At 44.3% G+C, this 22,876-nt stretch overlaps 2 protein-coding genes across 3 annotated transcripts in view; one reads left to right on the forward strand and one right to left on the reverse strand.

Annotated features, from left to right (window-relative positions):
- The window catches only part of CCNYL1 (cyclin Y like 1), a 39,957-nt gene extending 20,717 nt beyond the window's left edge, over positions 1-19,240 (reverse strand). For both annotated transcript variants that reach the window (XM_051848245.2, XM_051848244.2), the window contains exons 1-3: positions 19,015-19,240; positions 7,542-7,616; positions 5,590-5,624 (exon numbers count right to left, since the gene is read on the reverse strand). In XM_051848245.2, the coding sequence (XP_051704205.1) occupies positions 5,590-5,624; positions 7,542-7,616; positions 19,015-19,240 (336 nt within the window). The remainder of the gene's footprint in view (positions 1-5,589; positions 5,625-7,541; positions 7,617-19,014) is intronic.
- Positions 1-22,668, forward strand: part of LOC138849203 (microtubule cross-linking factor 1-like) — a 32,143-nt gene extending 9,475 nt beyond the window's left edge. Inside the window, exons 2-4 of the mRNA XM_070071595.1 lie at positions 16,935-17,030; positions 18,909-20,330; positions 20,428-22,668. Coding sequence (XP_069927696.1) covers positions 16,935-17,030; positions 18,909-20,098 — 1,286 coding nt within the window. The 3' untranslated portion in view covers positions 20,099-20,330; positions 20,428-22,668. The remainder of the gene's footprint in view (positions 1-16,934; positions 17,031-18,908; positions 20,331-20,427) is intronic.
- The last annotated feature ends 208 nt before the right edge of the window (positions 22,669-22,876 follow it).

Consider the following 22,876-nt stretch of genomic DNA (forward strand, 5'->3'; position numbering starts at 1 on the left):
GATGCAACCCAAGGGTAAACACAAAATTCATTTATCCTCCATATACACTCTATACACACAGCCTAAAGGAATTTCCTGTGCTATGTTTAGTGTACCTGCATTTTCACCCTGATCCATCACACAAGACTGGGACAGAATTTTCTACTTGCGGCATAGCATGGGGGTTCAAAGGTTCTGGGTTTGGGAGCATTTCAATTTCTGGTTTAGGGCTGCTCAACATGTATCTGGGGGTAAAATGGCACACACCACACCTGATGAAAGTCAGTTCTGATGAGAAAAATTTCTGTAAGGAAATAAAAAGGGAGGAAATGCACCAAACTATAGTTTTAAATGAATTTGTTGATTAGATGATGACATTTTCTCCCATTTTTCCTCCATTTAAAGGTTCTTTTCTATATGAATGTACTGGTTTATTTTTGAAACATTCATGCTAAGACATTTAAATTTTTTAATCAGACATGGTCTTACAGCCTCTAGAGGCTCATTTAGCACCTCAGCAATGTATGGTCTATGCCTAGATCCAGCCAAAGAAACACTGAATACTTCCCCAGGTGCTATTCTGGCTTGCTTTAAACTCCTACTCAACAACCAGGCAAAGGAATTTTCAGGGAAAAGACTATTTTGTTTTATTTTCCCAACCAGGTCATTTCCAAACTTCAGAGTGACCAGAAAACGTGACATGGCACTTTCTTCCAACTACTCAAACTTCTCATTATCAAGAGCATCTCCATGTGTCTTGAGACTAGAGGTGGGCATAATTAAGCCTTTGAGCAAAATCTGGAACCCGGCTGCCAACAAGTAACTTTCTCCTCCCTCAGCCTGCCTGAAAATATAAGACAATTGTCCTTTATGGTTAAAGCCTTACCACTGCTGGCTCACAACCTCAATGAACTATACTGACAAACACATGGATATAAAACACAAATTACTAAACAAGCCAGTCCCCAAAAGACAAATACCATATGTTCTCCTTGATTTGTGATAACTAATAGAGCACCTAAAAGGTAATCTATACGAGTGAAATTGACACTTTGAGATGCCATGACTGAACAGCCCTTATCTTGACTGTTGATGAAGAGTTTTTTTTTTAATTTATTTTCATACAATTTGTTGAACTTTTTACTTAATGTAGGGTTAATCTTATGTGTATAAAGTTAGTTGAAAATAGATCTTAGTAAAAAATAAGAATGGGAATAAGAGAGGGAGGAGGAAGAAAGGTAGGAAGAATCACTATGGTCCTAAATTTGTGTATATGAAATGCATGAAGTTTATATACCTTAAATAAAAGTCTTCTAGGTTAAAAAATGCAAATTACTAAAAAATCAAATCACAAAACCGCTACTGACTGACAGTTATTAAAACACACGGGGGAAGGCGCCACAGCTCACTTGGCTAATCCTCTGCCTTCGGCGCCGGCACCCCAGGTTCTAGTCCCGGTTGCTCCTCTTCCAGTCCAGCTCTCTGCTGTGGCCTGGGAAGGCAGTGGAGGATGGCCCAAGTGCTTGGGCCCTGCACCCGCATGGGAGACCAGGAGAAGACACCTGGCTCCTGGCTCCTGGCTTCAGATCGGCACAGCGCACCAGCCATAGCGGCCATTTAGGGGGTGAACCAATGGAAAGGAAGACCTTTCTCTCTGTCTCTCTCTCACTGTCTAACTCTGCCTGTCAGAAAACAAAACAAAACAAAACACATGGGGACAGGAATAGCATTTATCTTCACTCAGACAGCACAAATGACAGAGTATGGAATATTACAGTCTTTACAAGGAAGCAAGGAGACACTTAGTAGACTGTAAACCAAATGAGAAAAACTAGAAAATAAATCTTTCTAGTAGTCCAGTAAGTCCCAACCCCACCTTATCATCAGAGGTCAAGTATATACAGACATTCTACCCCCATGTACTAACTTTACCCATTGTGCCTACTATCCCTTATTTTAACCTATTTAAAAAAAAAAAAAACTGAAATTCACTTTTTTATCCTCTCTTTTTTACAAGGTATGTTTTAAATATGTTTAAGAACTAACAACTTCTAATTAACTTAAAATTTTCCAACACTTTAGCCATTAATTGAAATTACTCCATTACACAGTAATGGGACAATGGCACTACAGGGGACAAATACGACAGGGTGAGTGGTTTGAATAGAATTCTTAAATCTTTAGTAGACAACTGTAATTTGCCAGTTGTAGCAGAACTAGAAATGTCTAGTTAAATAGTATTAATTACACTGAATTTAAACTTAGATTTACACTTTAAGTTTGGGTAAAATCTGGTAGACTGACAAGTCTATTTCCTCTGCCTCCTGAAACCTCATTAGAATTAACAGTATAAAATAAAAAGTTTACACGCAAGATTGGGAGACAGTATTGACAGCAGATGTTTTTTAATGTCTGAAACATGAAAAAGATAGAGGAGAGATAACTGACAGTGCAGAGCAAACACAACTTCGGCACTTATGGAGAGTGACAAGGAACGGAACAAGCAAGCCAGTTTATCTTGTAAAACACAATACAGGTTCAGAGCACAGAGGCACACAACCCCTTGGAAGGTAGAGTAGAATATAAAACCAAGGCCAACAGCTCTCTGCTGTGGCCCAAGAGTGCAGTGGAGGATGGCCCAAGTCCTTGGGCCCTGCACCCCACGGGAGACCAGGATAAGTACCTGGCTCCTGCCATCGGATCAGCGAGGTGCGCCGGCTGCAGCGCACTGGCCACGGCGGCCATTGGAGGGTGAACCAACGGCAAAAGGAAGACCTTTCTCTCTGTCTGTCTCATTGTCCACTCTGCCCATCAAAAATAAATTAAAAAAAAAAAAAAAAAAAAAAAAAAAAAACAAGGCCAAGAGTCATTTGAAATTCTGTGGTTAATGTAACCCCTACCCACCCACCCCCAGTCCGAACGACTGCACTCTCTCAGGTCCTGTCTGGAGAGGTGCCCATCTGTCCTTACGGATGTCCCTTCCCTAATAAACCTTGCTATTTCACCTCCTAAAAAAAAAAATAGAAAAAGAAAAAGAAATTCTGCGGTTAGAGCTTGAAGTCCAGCTAGTCTTTTTTTATGTTTATTTATTTGAAAGTCAGAAAGAGAGACAGTGAGATCTTCCATCTGCTGGTTCACTCCCTAGATGGCCCAATAGCCAAGGCTGGACCAGAACAAAGTCAGGAGCCAGGAGCTTCTTCCAGCGTTCCCACACAGGTAGCAGGGGCCCTTGAGCACTTGAGCCATCTTCTACTGCTTGCCCAGGCCACAGCAGGGAGTTGGAGCCAACAGCAGGCAGTTGGATCAGAAATGGCACAGTTGGGACATGTACCAGCATCCATACAGGATGCCAGCAATTGCAGGAGGCGGCTTTACCCCGCTATGCTACAGCTCCAGGCCTATTAATATGCTTTTTATAAGGAATCTAGATGTGTATTCTCTAGAGGGATTAAACCTGAGGGCTTCTGGGCTCAGTGCTGTCAGTCTTAGGGAAATAATGGGGGGAAACTGTGTACGGAAATGATCTCCAACTCCTGGCCCAGCTTCTGGAAAGAAGACAGTCTTCAGGCAGAAAACTGGGAGATCCTTCTCTGAAGAAACATTAAGATACCCAGATAAAACACTGAAGTACCCCAAATCCTCCCAGCGATACCCTTCAGTTGACAAGTCCTGCTCACACTGGTGCTTCCAAGTAGAGAAACCCAGGGGCCCCCTACATTTGACAGAAGCTTCCAATAAAAGAGATCTAAACAAGAAGGGGTAACCACTTAGGGTGCCTGCATCCCATAATGGAGTGCCTGGGTTTGAGTGCCAGCTCTACTTCTAATTCCAGCTTCTTTCTGAAGTGCACACTAGGAGGCATCAGACGACGGCTTAAATACTTGAGTTCCTGCCAATGTGGGAGACTGGCTGGAGTTCCTGACTTCGGCCTGGCGTAGTCCCAACTATTACAGGCATTTGGGGAATAAACCAACAGATGGAAGATCTCGCTCTTTGTCTCTCTCCCTTTTAAATAAATAATTTTTAATTTTAAAAATAGTAAGAAAAATAAACTCATGAAAATAATAAAACTTTAGGAGCAAATAAAAACTTAAAAAAAAATTCCTAACACCCTCAACAAGATGAAAAATTCAACAGAAGTATCAGAGCATAAGTCATGGGCTCTCCAGAAAGTGTAGCGAAAAGAGAAACCTGAAAATAAGAGTGAAAGAAAATTAGACATTTTGTGCAGAAACAATGGTCTGGTCTAAGAGGCCCAACATCTGAATAACATACAAGAAAAAGGAACAAACAGAGAAAATATCAAAGAAGAAAATTCTCTAGAAGAAGGCATACTCTGCACATTAGTGGTGCCAATAAAATGAACCTGATCATACCAAATCGTATTATGAAATTTCAGAATCCAAGAACGGAAGAATGGAGCAAAAATGACTAAACCTGGCTAATGTGTATCATACAATGGCAACAGATTTAAAAGCAACACTATACACGAGAAGTCAAAACAGAAATGTCTTCAAGAACCATGAGAATTAGTTTCAAGCTGCAATTCTACACTCCATCAAACAGGAGGGGTTTTTCAGACAGGGGAGATCTCTGAAAATGCCCATGTGCCCTTGCCAGGAAAATGAACCCTAGTAAAATGCATTCCAGTAAAACAAGGGAGCACAATGAGACAGAATAAAACAGAATCTAGGACACAGAGGATCTGACACAAGAGAGCAGTTATGTGAGATCCTAGATGACTTCAAAGAGATATCCCAGGAAAACAGAGAGCAGACCTAGTGAAAAACCAGTCGTCTCTATTGGAGTAGGATGACAAAAGGCTGAGGAAGTTTGTCTACAAGAGAAAAACAGAACAGATGTGTTTTAGTAGATGGAAAATATTTCTGATAGGCATGTGACAAATGTTACAACATTCTGAGGGGGAAATACTTGTTAAAAAATAGGCAAGTGAATACAATCAGGAAATTATTTCCACACAAAAATGAAGAATGCGAAAGCAGGAAGACCAGCCAAGGGCTACTGCACTTAGGTGTGTGAGCTGATGTTGACTAGGGAAAGGGAGATTATACAGGAAAAATGTTCGAATTTTAGAGATCTTTAAGACAAAGAATGATGAGTATACTCAAAGGAGGTACAGTCAGAATATTGTTTGACTCAGTAGTGAACATATTTGCACAAATATAATGTAAATACTGATTACTGACCTAATAAAAAATGTAATACATGTCAAGGAAATGGAGGTGGGGAGAATAAGGCCATAGGAGAGTGAGGGAGCTAAGCTTTTACCTATCAGGCTAAGAAGTTAACAGGTAGCACTGAAAGCTAATTTTGATATTATAATTGCGTTACTTTGATTAAAAACAAGACTACAAAATTTAAGGCAGATTTTATATTACAATGATGTAATTGAAATTTAACTTAAATGTCAGAAAACCTTAAAAAATGGCCACTACTAAGCCAAGGACTTTCCTGAATAAATCTGATACTTGGGAAAAATAAGGTTTAGAAAATCCACAGAAAGTATTCCCATTATATTTTTCAGATATCATGGCAGACATATTTTCAATGCAAAGCATTCATTTCTTAACTTTTTAATTGTTTACTTACATGGTTTAAATGGTTGCTCTTCCTCTTTTCTCGCACTAAGAATAAAAAACATTGATTAATTCTGATACGAATGCCATAGAAGAATAAAAGTCATTGTTAAAATAGTCAATGAATTACCAACGTACAAAATAACATAAAATTCCATTCTTTTTCATAATTTCTAATGAAATCAATAATTTAAATCATCTGGCAAGGTGAGTCTCATAAAGGAAAATCTAAAAACTTACTTTTACTTTTTGGACTAACAGGTATTCATTAGGTGCAAATGAAAAGATCTCCAAAAATAAAAAAGGAGGGCAAAACAAATCAGGCCAGTTGAGAAATTTTGATAAGAAAGTCACCTGTCACATATCTGAACTGCTACCCAATAGTGTTTTCTGATTCTATGTTTACATATACACATACAGCTTCCATTCAGTTCTAGGACCCAACAATTGATAATGCTAATGACCAGTGCTGCACCAGAAGCCCTGAAGCATCCTGAACCACCCCTGGTAATCTATGAAAATGTGCTACTAGGCCGGCGCCGCGGCTCACTAGGCTAATCCTCCGCCTTGCGGCACCGGCACACCGGGTTCTAGTCCCGGTCGGGGCGCCAGATTCTGTCCCAGTTGCCCCTCTTCGAGGCCAGCTCTCTGCTGTGGCCCAGGAGTGCAGTGGAGGATGGCCCAAGTGCTTGGGCCCTGCACCCCATGGGAGACCAGGATAAGTACCTGGCTCCTGCCATCAGATCAGGGTGGTGCGCCGTGGCAGCCATTGGAGGGTGAACCAACGGCAAAAGAAGACCTTTCTCCCTGTCTCTCTCACTATCCACTCTGCCTGGGGAAAAAAAAAATGCTACTGAAAAAGTCTTTACACAAGTGTGAAGTATGTATTTTAAATTTAAATCTTAAATGAGGTTCATATGTAACTGAACAGGATTATGTACAGCACACAAAATCATTTTGCTCTAACAAAGGTCAGGAAAAGTAAAAGCTCCAGAAAGGGACTTTATTTCCCACACACCCTCCTCATCCACTGCTAACCAGGCACGATAAGCAACCGCTCCTGACCACTGAAGACACATGGGCACTTGTTCCTACATAGACTCTTCTCTACATGAGAAGCCCCTGGCTGCAGAAGAAACTGGGAAATACAAGAACCCTAACCAGAAATGACTGGCTTGAGACAAGTGACATACAAACTACGAAATCATACTTTAGAAATACACCCCCCCCTTTTTTTTTTACTGTGCTGTCACTCCCAAATATTATTACTGAACCTTTGCTTCCTGTATTCTTGCTATCATAAGTAATTGGATAACTTGAGCATGCATGGCTTTTTAGCTAATAAACTAAGATTTAACATAACATTAAGAAAAATAAGCAGGAAGATTCTCATCCTAAAACTAACGGGACACAGAAAATGTATAGCAGTTTCACGCACTGAGTCTCTTTTACTACATTAAGAAGAAAAAGCTTTGAATAGCTTATAAGTTCTGAGTAGCCTTAGATGGGATGTGAGACAGGCCTATTTGTTTAGAACACTGTAAAATGAGGCCAAAATCACAGATTCTATCACCATATATAAAAACTGATTTCTGTGATTTGTTAAAATGAAAACCTAACTGTAACCAAAATCCCATTATTCATTTTTAAAACATGTTTTTCACAACAAAGCAAAAAGGGCAAAGTAGCATAGAGAAATAACTCCACAACTACTTCTAAAGAGTACAGCTAATCATGCTGACAAAGAGGTGTCAATGTGTATAACCATAAAGTTCTACATGTTCTCATTAAAACAGTGACAACTAAAGGAAAGAACATCAATACACATTAAAAAACAAATGACTATTTAAAAACTTGAAAAATTTAAACAAATATGAACTCTTCTAAATACTTTCTATAGTATATGCCCCATAAAACAAATTGTTTTTTCAGTCTTGTCTTTGGACCAGGAGGATTTTGTCTTACCATCTGTTTGAGATTTGCTCAGGAAAATTGTGCTTGCCCTTGGATGATCAGAAGGGTTTGATTCCAAAGCTAGATCTATAGAGAAAGAGAAAAAATATGTGATAATTCAGTTGAGTAGAAAAGTAGACAGCTTTAAAAACAGCTACACATCAATTTTAAGCACTTTTAACAGTCTTGGAGAAACTTTAGAAATTAAAGTTCCAATATAAAAATTCTGGAAAATACAAAATCATAGAATGTCTCTATACATGGACTAAAACCAGCCTATATCTAGACTTTTTAAAAAAAATCTGCATTTAGGCCGCCACCGTGGCTCAATAGGCTAATCCTCTGCCTGCGGCGCTGGCACCCAGGTTCTAGTCCCGGTTGGGGAGCCGGATTCTGTCCCGGTTGCTCCTCTTCCAGTCCAGCTCTCTGCTGTGGCCAGGGAGTGCAGTGGAGGATGGCCCAAGTGCTTGGGCCCTGCACCCGCATGGGAGAACAGGAGAAGCACCTGGCTCCTGGCTCCTGACATCAGATCAGCGCGGTGCACCGGCCATTGGGAGGTGAACCAATGGCAAAAGGAAGACCTTTCTCTCTGTTTCATTGTCCACTCTGTCAAAAAAAAATTTTTTTGTTTTAAAAATATGCTTTTAAATAATCAGATGCAAAGAAACTAAACTGATACATGCCCTCTTCCCCTCCCACTTACCAAGTAGAAATGCAGTCCCCCCCCTCCTCTATACTGACACTGCCAGCATGTTTCAGGAACAGTCTCAAGCAGCAAGTGATGCTGTGGCCAATGACTGTCAGCTGCCAGCCCAATACATCAAATATGCTAACACAGAATGTTGTTTCAGGCAAATGTTTTTCAATCAAATGGCTAAATCTAACTCTGTTCAACCAGGGAACTCAGTTAGTTAGCTGTGATTTATCTGGAAGTTATACATCATGGCAGATTTAAGAGAGCTATATACAAGTTCAATGTTCTAAGCTATAACCACTTCCATCATAAGAACTGATTTTTAGCTTTTCTCCTCAATTTCCAAAGTTAAATTCTCATCTTTTCCTTCTAACGGCATGATTACTTTGGGGCTTCAAAGTATATTTGTTAAAATATCTCTTTTAAGTATATCATAGTACTGCTTCTAAAAAATGTTGGCTTAACATCAAGGTAGCTGGCTGCAGTCCACTTTGCACAAAGCTGAGAAACTTCTTCAATTCAGTCAAGACTATTAGAGAGATTCTTGAATTTTCATGAAACAAATTTTGCCCTCAGGAAATTATGACACTTGTTGTGAGGGGAGGAAAAAGAACCCTGACACTCCTCAACAATGTCCATCTCAAGATACCACTTCATCTTGTAAGAAAGTGGACCAAGATCCAGAAAGAATAATAGCGAACAATATATTTGACAGTGTTTCCCAAGTTACATGTTGGTAATCGTTCTACCTTTTAAAAACAAGCCCAGTGGCCAAACCTGAATGTACTATATATCTCTGTATTGTATAGTAAGTATAGTATAGTATAGTATAGTATAGTAATCTACCTATTCTATAGTACATGTGTACACACAATGCTTGGCTCTTAAAGAATCAAAATGCACAATGATGTATTAAAAATCAGTCTACAGGTGACTACTGCCTCTAAACATTCCACAATCCTTCTTTACCTTCCAAGTAATATGGTTACAATGTTGCATGAACATATTTTGGGGATTTTCTTCTTTAACAGAAATCGGAGTCACCATTTTTTAGAGTGCTGCCAGCAAAAACTTACATAGCTAAACCAACTGCTTTGTTCTTCATGAAAGTACTCACTGATTTAAACTTTATTAAACTTTAATAGTTTTAGAGAAACTCAGTCTTATGTAAAAGACCCACTCAAAAACTATTTTAAAGTTTTCTTTTCTTCACATCTTTGAAAAGATGAGACGATGAGAGCAATTAGGAAAAATGAAACTATTTTTGTACAAAGTGACAGGCAGTGACTTTAATAGCTGTATCTAGCCTAAAGCTTAGAACTACTTCCTACCAAAAGAAAGCAAATATACTACCACTTGAAATTTTTTCAGGGTCGGTGCCATGGTGCAGCAGGTTAAAGCCCTGGCCAGAGGCACCAGCATCCCATACGGGCACCTGTTCTAGTCCTGGCTGCTCTACTTTCGATCCAGCTCTCTGCTATGGCCTGGGACAGCAGTAGAGGATGGCCCAAGTTCTTGGGCCCCTGCACCCACATGGGAGACCTGGAAGAAGCTCTTGGCTCCTGGCTTTGGATCGGCACAGCTCTGGCCATGGCAGCCATCTGGGGAGTGAACCAGAGGATTGAAGACCTCTTTGTCTCTACTTCTCTCTGTAACTCTTTCAAATAAATTAAAACAAATATTTTAAAATTTTTTTCAAATTACAGAATTATTAACAAAAGTAGTTGTATTATGTACATGTCATAAAAGTTTAATTCACAATTGTCAATGCAGTAGAGGAAAATTAAATATCAGAATCAAAGAGCAGCTGGCTTAATACATACATACTCACCAAAAATATCTGGGAAGGGGAGGGAATGGAGGCAGGCAAGGAAATGACAGCATGCAGGGAAAAAGCAAATTTAGCCCAAATGACAACTGGTACACCTCCAACACAGGGCTTTAGGGTGGGCACACGAACCAGGGCTGGCCAATCAATCACAGCTCTCCTGAGACTCCCGAAGAATCAGAGAAAGAGCAGTCCTCTACGATCTTTAGCTAGTCAGGAGTTGCTGGTGGCTCCTTTTACAGAGAAAAGTCATTTTAGTAGAGATCAATAGAAAATAGAATTGTGAACGGTTCTAAGGGGACTATTTTATTCCTGGGTTAAGTAGCACCTCACTAACTCCATGAACTCCCTGGTTTATACAAGAGATTTTTTTTCTTTGACTTCCAACTCTGACACCTGGTTTATCAAGTAATGCTAATGATCACATTAAAGGTAGAAACACCTAAAAAGCCACTAGCTTATTTAACAAATGCTTCTCGTGAACAACTATCTGCAAAAGCCAAAATAACATTCTGTTTAAAAGTTATCCATAAGGGCCGGTGCTGTGGCATAGGGGCTAAAGCTGCCACCTGCAGTGCTGGTGTGATTCCTGGCTGTTCTACTTCCGATCCAGCTCTCTGCTATGGCTTGGGAAGGCAGTGGAAGATGGCCCAAGTCCTTGAGCCCCTGCACCATGGCAGGAGACTCAGAGGCGGCTCCTGGCTCCAGATAGGCGCAGCTCCAGCCACTGTGATTGGCATGCAACCTAAGTCTTCTTTTGTTACAGAAAAACAATTTCTACCTCAGTGTAGCACAGGCTCACTGTTTAATAGATACAGAATGGCCAATCACATGGTATTCGTTACCCAAGCCCCCATGTTCAGAATTTAGGCACTCACAAAGTCCTGTTCTTTTAAAATTATGATGAAAACCTCAGTGCAAATACTATTTTAAAATAACCTTTATGGGCCAGAGGGCCAGTGTCCTGGTGCAGTGTGTTAAGCCGCCGCTTGCAACATCAGCATCCCATATGAACCCTGATTTAAGTTTCAGCTGCTCCACTTCCTATCCAGCTTCCAACTAATGCCCTGGGGAAAGTAGCATAAGATGGTCTGGGGCCAGCGCTCTGGCATAGTGGGTAAAGACACCACCTGCAGTGCCCTCATCCCATATAGGCACCGATTCGAGTCCCAGCTGCTCCACTTCCTATCCAGCTCTCTGCTGTGGCCTGGGAAAGCAACAGAAGATGGCCCAAGTCCATGGGCCCCTCCACCCACGTGGGAGACCCAGAAGAAGCTCCTGGCTTCGGATCAGCGCAGCTCCAGTCATTGTGGCCATCTGGGGAGTGAACCAGTGGATGAAGGACCTCTCTCTCTGCCTCTGCCTCTCTGTAACTTTGCCTTTCAAATAAAATAAATAAATCCACATGTTTGAAGTCCCTGCCATCTACATGAGAAACCCAGATGGAGTTCCAGGCTCCTGGTCAGCCTGGTCTAGCCTTGGCCATTTGGAGAATGAACCAGAAGGCAGAAGATAATCTCTTATTCCTCTCCCCCCTAACTCTGCCTTTCAAATAAATAAAAGGTTGAAATATATAAATAAATTATCTTCAAAAAATATCCTCAGGCAAGGTTTTCACAAGCAGGATGACTAGAACAAAGCCTGGATCATTTCCACAGCTCAACTAAGTTGTTAAGTTGCTTTCTAAAAGAGGTAAGGGAACATCAGGGTATAATTCTATCAGTTTTAGCTCCTACCCCAACTTTGGATACTAAACAGTTTCCACTGATATGAAAGAGAAATACCACCAGTGGCTCTAATTTGGATTTATTTACAAATGATCACATTTGTAGGGTGATCATTTTCCCATAGTTGGTCATGATACTTCCACTTTGGTGAATTTCCTATCTGTATGTACTGCAGGTATGAGGTTTGCACAAACTATTAATTTCCTTCCTAGAGCTACCAGTTTTCTATGTAAATGGTACTTTCTGCTAATGACAAATACCACACTTTGTTATTTTATAGAATGAATATTTAAGTTATTAGGCAATAAACTCTCACACACTTACAATTATTTTTGTACTCCCCATTAACTCCACGCCCAAATGACTAGGAGGAAAAAAAATCACTATTTTAAGACTCACCACTTTTGTACTATCTGGTTAAATAGAAGCCTAATTTAACAGCATGCTACATTACTGTAGAAAAAGCATGAATTCAAAAACATTAAACTAGGATTTTTATGCAAACAGACCTCAGAAGAAATCTGTAAAACACCACTGACAGCAAATATTGCTTTTCCTCTAACCAAGTTTCTTTCTTTCTTTCTTTTTTTTTAAGATTCTATTTATTTGAAAGAGTTACAGATGAGACAGGGAAAAATCTGCCATCTAATGGTTCACTCCTCAAATGGCTGCAATGGCCTGAGCTGAGCCCATCAAAAGCCAGGAGCTTTTTCCGGGTTTCCCACAGGGGTGAAGGGGCTCAAGGATTTGGGCCACCCTGCCTGCTTTCCCAGGAACATCAGCAGGGAGCTGGGATTGGAAGTGGAACATCCAGGACTCAAACCAGCGCCCATATGGGATGCCAGTGCTGCAGGCTGGGGCTTTAACATGCATTGGCCCCAGCTTTTTTCACTGTTGAAATCCATCCCAATTACACAGATGTTAAAATTGTGAAATGATACAATGATACCCAACTTACAGTAAACAAAATGCATTACTAAAGGCTACAAGTGTTACAATTAAGCAATCAAACTGTCAAGAAACTATTTTTCTTGTCAAAATATTAATGGGAGAGGGTAGTGACCAAGAAATTCTCTGACAGCAGCAGCCTATTTCAGAAAAGATTGATTTCAACATATCCCAATTAAATAGAAGCTTTCAGCAGTTCCTAGGCACCTATTTATTTAAAGATTTACTGAGCTGCTCTATCATCCCTACACTGCACATTGTATTGGTTTTATGGTCCATAACACAAACATTTCATGTCTCACAATTACCATGTAAACGGATGATTTTATCTCCCTGAGTCCACATTTTCCACCCTTCAGGTAATTCCTACCCGCTGGCCTAGAGCAGGCCTTCCTCACCAGAGGGCACAGAGCACAGCATAGCCTGTGTGCCCATCTAGATCAGGAACTAGCAGGTCTGGAAGCCCACTTTTTTTTTTTCTTTTAAAGATTTATTTTAAAGACAGAGTTACAGAGAGGCAAAGGCAGAGAGAGAGACAGAGGGAGGTCTTTCATCTCCTGGTTCACTCCTCAAGTGGCCACAATGGCCAGAGCTGGACTGACCCAAAGCCAGGAGTTTCTTCTGGGTCTCCCATGTGGGTGGCACTTGGGCCATCTTCCGCTGCTTTCCCAGGCCATAGCAGAGAGCTGGATGGGAAGTGGAGCAGCCAGAGCTCTAACCGGTGCCCTTATGGGATGCTGGCATTGCAGGCGGAGGCTTTACCCACCGCACCACAGTGCCTGCCCCACCTTTTCACTTTCTTGAAGATGTATTTTGAGGCACGCATGCTTTAAGTTGATGTTTAATTCCTTTCTTTATTAAAAAAGATTTATTTATTTATTTGAAAGGCAGATAGTTACAGAGAGGCAGAGGCAAAGAGAGAGAAGAGGTCTTCCACCCGCTGGTTCACTCCTCAAATGGGGGCAACAGCCTGACCTGGGGCAAACTGAAGCCAGGAGCCAGGAGCCAGGAGCCAGGAGCTTCTTCCGGATCTTCTACTGCTTTCCCAGGCCATACACAGAGAGTTAGATTGCAAGAGCAGCAGCTGGGACACAAACTGGCGTACCTATTGGATGGTGGTCCCACAGGTGGAAGCTTAGCCTACTACACCATAGCACCAGCCCCATGGAAGTTCACTTTTATACCTGCTCCCATGTCAGTTCTGTCTTGCCTTAACTGTTTCAGTCCTCAACCTATGCTTCTGTGACCATAACTAAGACATGGCATTTAACATACCACAAAATAACCTTCTTTTAGTTTTATATACCTAAAGGCATTTTCCTTGATTCCTTAGAAGTAACACTTCTGGGTTGTAAAGTTACCTTCATTTCACCAAACAGAAAATGTGTGCATATGTTGTTTAATAACTGTGGATTATAACTTCAGGGTATATTCCTCAAAGTAGGATTTCTGGATTAAACGCATTTGCAATGTTGTCAGACATGCCAAATTCCCCTTTATGGGGGCAAACCATTTTACATTTCTATCAGCAATATATAAATGTAGCTTTCTTCACAGCCTCAAAGAAAACCCTGTCACATTTTCTGGATTTTCCATTAGCAAGAAAAAAATTTGCACTACAGGTTTCAAGTGCATTTCTGTTTGAAATGCTGTTTAAGGATCTACATTTCTTTTCTGTGACTTGTCTATTCATATCCTTGTTTCCTACACATAGGTTAACTTATTTAAACCGGCCTATTTCAGCTCCTTATCTTTTGTTCAAGCCATTATTGACTCTCACCCTGAACTACTGCACCAGCCACACAGCTGGGCTCCCTGCTTCCACCCTTGTCGGCTTGATAGTGAATTCTCACACAACAGCCAGTCCAATCTTTTTTTAAATAAGAATTAACATAGTTCCCTGCCTATAATTCTCCAGTGGTTTCCCATTACAACTAAAGGCCATATTCTTTGTCAAGGCCCACTAGACATATGAAATCTCATCCTACCATACAAGGGTACTCAAAAAAGTTCATTGAAAAACAGAATTAAAAGATAATGCACACTTCCCACAAACTTTCTGAAGCACTCCTGTGCTCCTCCTGGCATCCTTGTTATTTTGCTGCAGTTTGCGTTGTGTCTTTCTATGCTTCGCACAAATCAAGTGTTACCATCCAGGAGAACTCCAAAATGAGCTATCCCTATGCATGGAAGCCTGCCTCTCTCTCTCTCAGCTCCCACTATCAGCACTACTGACACATCACTCAGGGAGAGCAACCACCTGTCACCACCCCAGCTACAACTGCCTTCCTCCCCAGTCCATTACCCTGTACTTTCTTCCCAGCACCTCACTGCCTGATGGTCTGGATTTCATTCAAATGTTGTCTACCCGGACCTGCTTCAGAACGCGAGCATCAGAGCTGAGATAGAGGCTTTTCCTCAGGTTCCACTGCTTGCTCAGAAACACTGCTAAACCACTGAACAGTGCTCAATAAACATTTGTAGGGTATCTGGAATGAGTGGTTTGTCCCAGTTTTCCCACGCCATCTAAGTTTCTTCTGATGCGGCTTCTTGACCCATCATGTAAGACCAGCATGACTTTGACATCTCTTAACAGTGGTGGCTATTCAGAATTAAAGACAAAAGACAGGCCAGGAAGATCAGAAGAAATCAAAAAGAGGAATTCTAATGCCCCATAAAAAAGTCAAGGATAACTTCTATTTAGAATGAGAACACTTAATACTAAAATGTCTTAAGGCCAGAGCCACAGCTCACTAGGCTAATCCTTCGCCTGCGGCGCCAGCACCCGGGGTTCTAGTCCCGGGGGCGACGGATTCTGTCCCAGTTGCTCTTCTTCCAGTCCAGCTCTCTGCTGTGGCCCGGGAGTGCAGTGGAGGATGGCCCAAGTGCTTGGGCCCTGCACCCGCATGGGAGACCAGGAGGAAGCACCTGGCTCCTGGCTTTGGATCGGCGCAGCACACCGGCCGTAGCGGCCATTTGGGGGTGAACCAACGGAAGGAAGACCTTTCTCTCTGTCTCTCTGTCTAACTCTGTCTGTCAAAAAATAAATAAAATGTCTTAACTACAAAATGACATCATGTAGATTTAAGTAAAATCAAAATGCAAGTATACTGTCTCAATTCTATAAAGAGGTGATGTCTTTATCTCTGTCCCAGAATCAAACATTTAATGGGACTATATGATTTTATTATTAAAAGGTGCAAAGGAAGGATAAATGAGGCTCCACCCATTTGATGGTAACTTCCAGTTACCAAAAAAAAAGCATAAGTCATAGCAGAGTGCACTAGCATAAACGACACCTTACGTGTCAAGCACTGTTCCAGGAACCTCTCTGTCTTCACTGCTTTAAGTAACAACTTCAAAACAGCACAATATAGTGTGATCTTATTTTTTTGTAAAATAAAATGTTACGTCTATATAAAAGGTTCAAAATAGAAATAAACATGACTCATGGGTACACTGAACTTAAATAACTTCAGTATTTTCTAAATTTTATACTTCAAACATATCAATATTAAGTTTTAAAAAGTAGAAGGGAAAAGAAGAGGGTTTAAAATAACTATTGAAGGGGCCAGCGCTGTGGCTCAGCGGGTTAATGCCCTGGCCTGAAGCACCGGCATCCCATATAGGTGCCAGTTCGAGACCCGGCTGTTCCACTTCCAATCCAGCTCTCTGTTGTGGCCTGGGAAAGCAGAAGAAGATGGCCCAAGTCCTTGGGCCCCTGCACCTGCGTGGGAGACCTGGAAGAGGCTCCTGGCTCCTGGCTTCGGATCAGCGCAGCTCCAGCCATTGCGACCAACTGGGGAGTGAGCCATCAGATGGAAGACCTCTCTCTCTCTTGCTCTCTGCCTCTCCTCTCTCTGTGTAACTCTTTCAAATAAATAAATAAATCTTTTTTTAAAAAAAATAACTACTGAAAAGAGGAAAGCTCTATTGTTCCGAGGTTTTTCTACACCACATTGCCAATCCCTTGTGTACCCTCACCCTTCAGAGGGAGGACGAGCAAGGGGTCACATGAGAGCAACTTTAGCCAGCAGATTAGCAAAGCTCCGAAAGCCAGAATTCAAAACGCTGTAGGAAAAAGTTGTTGAGTAATAATAAAATTGGGTAAAAATTTAACTGTCATGGTAACAAACATAAAATGGTAAGTTCTGTGCTCACAACACAGTCCTGTGCCTAATGCCTGGGACCTTACTCGTTCTCCTCAGGGCTCCTGTTCAGGTTCCTCCCTCCAGGGGCCTCTGAGCTGCAGCTCCGGACTGTCAGAACAAGCTCTAAAATCCGTCACCACAGTTATCTGCTGGGTAGGTTGCAGTCATCTGTCATCCATGCTTTTATACATCACAGGGAATGGGTATATAGATATAGGATGGCAAGATAAAATGTTGCCTCTGAGTTGTATAAAACAAACCAAAAAAAATTTCTTAATAGAGCAGGAATGTTCTAAGAGATAGACCTACTTTGCAGGTGACATATGACATGCATCCTGAAAAGTTCTTAAAGTTTCTGAAGAACTGAATTTGGCCTATCTACCACAGCCATGTCAGTCTGCATCAGCAGGGAAATCCTTAGTTCTTCCATCCAGGAGCTGCTTAGTCATTTCAGATCTTCATTCATTTGTTAGCAACACTGGGAGATCACGCACAGGCCTTATTTGTATTTGGAAGGGTTAAATGAGATGCACATGAAAATACACCGTAAATCTCAAAAGAAGTCTATAAAGATCTTATTTTGGGCTGTAATCCATCACTACCCATCTACTACCTGGTTTGTAAAATCACTTGGGGGCTTACCTTGCACCACCCAGTAGAGTGCTGTTTTCACAAGTACTTACATGCACTGTGTTTAAAGGTACAATTAATTCACATGATACCTTTGTTCATTCCTTCACAATTTTTGAGTCTGCTGAAAACTGAGTACTTCCCAGTTACACAGGAATATCCATCATGAGCCTTAATCTTTCTCATTTTTAAATAACTTAAGAGCCCAACGAAAGTTAAATTACAAGACCTTTAAGATCTTTCCTCCTGGAAATGAAATCATCCCTGACATTTAAATGAAACAAACGGGCCAACCTGGGCTTAAATACGTTACAATGTTTTCTACTTCAAAGCACTCAGTCATTCAGGACCACCGTGTTGGCCAGAATTATTTTTACCTAGATTCAAAGCTTTCCAAAAGAGCCCAAGTTTTTACATACACACACGTGGTTCCTCCTCTCTTCTCCCTCCCCCGCCCAGCCCCCTCAGCATTCTCAGTAAAGAACTCGGCTCGGAGTCTAGGAAGTGGGGGGAAGGGAGGGGAGGGAGCCAGGGAACCAAACACTACCGCGGCCGGGGGCTGGCATTTTAGTTCCCAGACCTTAACAAGTCAAGAGTTCTCGATGGGCATTTGTCTCGTGTGAAACTTTGGAGCAGCACTGAGGAACCACTCCCACACCTCCCCACCCTCTCCTCCAGAACAGACGAGGTACGTGAAGTCGGTTAAGTCATCGGAGGAGGGCTGCACACAGATTTCCGTCAAAACGGGAATTTTTAAGCAATCTGAACTCCATGCCTAAACTGCTCGGATTTAAAACACACACACACACACACACACACACACACACACACACACACACACTTTCCCGCAGTCCTGGCAGTAGCGCTTCACACCTTTCACAGTTATTTTAAGCCCTTCATAATATTTTCCTGTTCAAATGATAGTTGGAAGGAACTCGGCAGCTTCGACGGGGCGGGGGATGGGGGCAGCAAACAGTCCACTTAACACCAGGCAGACACCGGAAGCAACATCTAGCCTGAATTTAAATGTGTGAACTGTGCGGGGTATCCACTACTCCAACGGGTGCGTGGCAGGAACCTCGGTCCTTACCTGGCTCCTTCCCTTAGGCACCATCAGGATGGGCGAGGGCGGAGATGGGATGCACACCCCGAAATCCGGGTGTTTCAATTTTCATTTGCGAAAAGGCAGAGAATGTACCCAAAAAGTCTTGATAAGGTCCCATGGGAAGATGAACAACGCTGCAAACAGGAAGGGCCGCGCACAGGAGGGTCCCAGGCCGGGTTGGGGACAGAGCACTGAACGTTCGCGTGGGGCCAAGGGAAGCAAACGGCACAGATCGTCAGAGAAAGAATAAGGGGTGGGGACGCGGAGCTGAGCCAGCCTTCAGCCCCGGTGCCCAGCCCAGGGAAAGCCGGCTCCCGGCAGGAAGGACCCGAGGCGGCGGCCGCCTCCCGAGGGACCCGGGGGGCGGCGGAGGCCAGAGTGCGCCCGCCTCCTCCTCCTCACCTTCGGGCATCTCCCGGTCGCTGATGTGCTGCAGGTGGTGGCCCTCGCCGGCTCCGAAATCCAACTCGGTGGGCTCCACGGCAGCGGGTGCCGGCGCCACAGCCACCGCGTCGCCGGCCGCCGCCTCGTAGATCTCGGACTCGTAGTCCGGCTCCGCCGGCCCCGCGCGCCGGCCCAACTTGGGGCTGGCATTGGGGGACACGCAACAGGTCAGCGTGTTCCCCATGGGGCGCCTCCGCTCCTCTCCGCCACCGTCTGCGCCTTCGCTCGCCCCCGACTCCGCGGCGCTCGGCAGCCGCCCCCTCCCCCAACAATGGCGCGGTCGGCACCGGCAGCCCCGGGCTATGCCGGGGCTGCGGCGCGCATAGAGACACGGCCTCGCCCGCCGCTCGCCCGCCCGCCCTGCCGCCCGGCCCCGGGCAGGGCTCCGGCCTCGGCCGCACCCCCGCCGCCGCGCCACCGCCGCCTCCCTCGAGCCGACTTGTCTGCGAGGGCGGCGACCAGCCCGGCTTATTTAAAAGGGGTGGGGACCCGCCAGGCGCTGAGAGACGCAGCCACTGCCGGCAGAGAGCGCGGTCGGAGCCCCTCCTTCTTCCGCCGCCGCCTCTCGACCGAAAGCCACTCACTCTGGCTGGCGCCTACCAACCGGAACGCGTCCTGTGGTCACCTGGTTACGAGGAACCAATCATGCCCAGAGTTCCCTACACGCGCCCGCGGGGAGTCCAGGCACGTGACGCACAATGCCCCGCCCCCGCGCGGTGCCCCGCCCCTCGAGAGGTGCGTCCGGGACTCCGGGTTCCATTCATCGCCCGGTGCCCAGAGTTTTCCGGTCCTGCGGGAAGCGCCGGGGGCGTTCGTTGGTCGAGGCAGCCCTCGGCAGGGGGGCTCTGCAGAAAGCCCCGGTGAGGAAAGCGCCTGCTCCGCCAGCAACTCGGTTTCTCCGAGTCCGACGGCTTTCCTTTGCTCACCAAACTTGGTGGCACCTGAATTGCCGACCGTTTCTGTGACCAAATGCTGCGCTCCGGTCTTCCCAAGTGCTGGCTTTCGCCCGCGGCTGACCATTCGGAGAGACCGGGGGCCCTGAAAGGGCTGTGGCCGCGCGTCCTGCGCGAGCCCTGAGGACACGTCACCTCTCCACTTCCTCGTCGGGGAAACGGCCCGCGCTGCTCCCTCCCCGCGCCGGGACGCGAGCCACACCAGCCCCGCGTTCTCGCCTGTTTCTCCCGCCCACAGCCGCCTTCCACTGACAACAACGAAGGTTTCCTCGAACAAAACCGAGAACCACAGTGGGGGACCACGGGCCTGATTCGCTGAAGGTGATGGTAACAAATCGTTAACGTTTGGCCACGATGCGCCCGATGCTCCTCCAACTGAGACATTCATTTAACCCTCAAAAACCGTCCCATTTTACAGAATGAAGTTGAGACCCACACGCGAAGTAACTTTCCCAGGATCACGTGACCGCTTAGGGTGGGGCCAGGCCATTCCTGATGGTGAACGTAAAGGTAGAAGTCGGACTTGGAAGGAAATGACGTTACATAGTAGGATCTTTCTTTAAAAAGGAAGGATTTTTTTTAAATGTTTGCTTATTTTCCTTTATTTGACAGAGAGAGAGAGAGAGATCTTGCATTTACTGGCTCACTCCCCAGGGCTCACTGGCCAGGGCTGGGCCAGACCAAGGCCAGGAGCCCAGAGCTCCATTCAGGTCTCCAGCGTGGCTGGCAGGGACTCAACTACTTGGGCCATCACCTACTTACTGCCTCCCAGGTGTACACCAAGCTGGAAACTGGAATCGGAATTACATCCAGGACAAAACCTGGGCCAGCCAACAGGGGGTGGGGGGATGTCTCAGGTGGCATGCTAGCACCTGCACCAATTCCTTCTTCTCCCAGGACAATACTTCGATTGGATTTAGTATTGCTCAAGTCCTGTGTGCCAGGCACTACATGTGTGAAACAATCCCAGTCCTCAGTGAGTTCAGGCAGATGAGAAAACAAAGGCTTAGAGAGTCCAGTCTCCTGAGGTCACACTGCTGGACAGTGCTTGAATCTGGGATACAACCCCAGAGCTGTCTGCGCCAAATTAGATGCTGGGGGACCAAGAGCTTGAATTTTATCCTGGAAACACCGGAGGCACTGAACAATTTGAAGTTGAGTGGCTCTCCAGTGTGTTTGTGGTGAGGTTACTCTGCATAGTAAGAGGGGATGAAGAAAGCTATGCCAGCACCTGCAATCCTGACATCTCATATGTGTGCCAGTTCGTATCTTGGCTGCTCCACTTCCAATCCAGTTCCCTGCTAATGGCCTGGGGAAAGCCACAGAGGATGGCCAAGGTGTATGGGCCCTTGTCACCCATGTGTGAGACCCAGCTGAGGCTCCTGGCTCCTGGTTTCACCCTGGCCCATCGCTGGCCATTGCAGCCATCTGAAGGTGAACCAGTGGATGGAAGATCTCTCTCTCTCTCTTTCTGTAAATTCAACTTTCTAAATACTTCTTTAAAAAGAGGAGAAAGAGCCGGCACCATGGCCCACTAGGCTAATCCTCCACCTTGGGGTGCTGGCACACCGGGTTCTAGTCCCGGTCAGGGCGCCAGATTCTGTCCCGGTTGCCCCTCTTCCAGGCCAGCTCTCTGCTGTGGCCAGGGAGTGCAGTGGAGGATGGCCCAAGTCCTTGGGCCCTGTACCCCATGGGAGACCAGGATAAGTACCTGGCTCCTGCCACCAGATCAGCGCGGTGCGCCGGCCGCGGCAGCCATTAGAGGATGAACCAACAGCAAAAAAAGGAAGACCTTTCTCTCTGTCTCTCTCTCTCACTGTCCACTCTGCCTGTCAAAAAAAAAGAGAGAGAGAGAGAGACTTTATATTCCCCTAGGAAAGGAGCAAGGGTTCAAACTGAAGGCAATGACTGTGACTGAAGTGGAATTAAAGGATTTGTAGTCATGTGAGAGATAGAATAATAAGTATGTGGTGATTGGATGGGGGAGGCAAAAAGGCTGCTAAAGTTCTAATTTAGGAAACTGGGTAGACAGAGGTGGCTTTCTCCTGAGAAAATCCAGGAAGGGAATGAGGTTGGGGCAGAAGATAGCTTGTGACACTGTTAAGTGACATTGAAATAGAGCTCTCTGGTTGGAAGTAGGAAGTACTTCTAAAGGCTAAGTCCATTTTGTAACATCCCAACTCAAAGCTTAAAAAGTAACATTGTGTATCTCAGTCAGAGTCACACATGGCAGTGGGCATCATAGATCACTGGGTTAAGCCACCTCTTAGGATGCCTGCATCCCATATGGGAGTTCCTGGTTCAAATCCTGGCTCCTCCACTTCCAATCCAGCTACCCAGATGGAGTTCTAGACTCTTGACTTCAATGTGACCTAGTGCTGACTGTTGTGGGCATTTGGGGAATGAAAAAGCAGATGAAAATCTCTCTCTCTCTCTCTGATCTGCTTTTCAAATAGGTGAAAATATTAACAACAAAAAAAAGCTTTACAAAATTAACACACTAAATCAAACCAAAACGAATAATTGAACAAATTTATTAAAACGTCCACGCTAATAATATCACTTTCTTTTAGTGATTCCTTTCATGAAGTTACTTGGAATCTTATGCTTTTAGCAAATAAAGTGTTGCATAAAATAAAGCTGTTAAATGAAAACTACACTTAAAGTTGTCTTGTCATCAGAGATTGTGAAAAGTAAGTGAAGCCATGGGTACTAAGTGATTGTCTTGAGAAGATAACTGGGTGCAGGGAGGAGACAGGGAGATGTAAGTGGCAATAAGTGAGGCTTACAAAGATGAGCAGCAGCATTCAAGGGGCCTGAGTATTAATCAAGAATGGATGGGGGCCGGTGCTGTGGCTGAGATGGTG

The sequence above is a fragment of the Oryctolagus cuniculus genome, chromosome 3 (assembly GCF_964237555.1).
Source record: "Oryctolagus cuniculus chromosome 3, mOryCun1.1, whole genome shotgun sequence".
In the NCBI taxonomy this organism is placed as follows: domain Eukaryota; kingdom Metazoa; phylum Chordata; class Mammalia; order Lagomorpha; family Leporidae; genus Oryctolagus; species Oryctolagus cuniculus.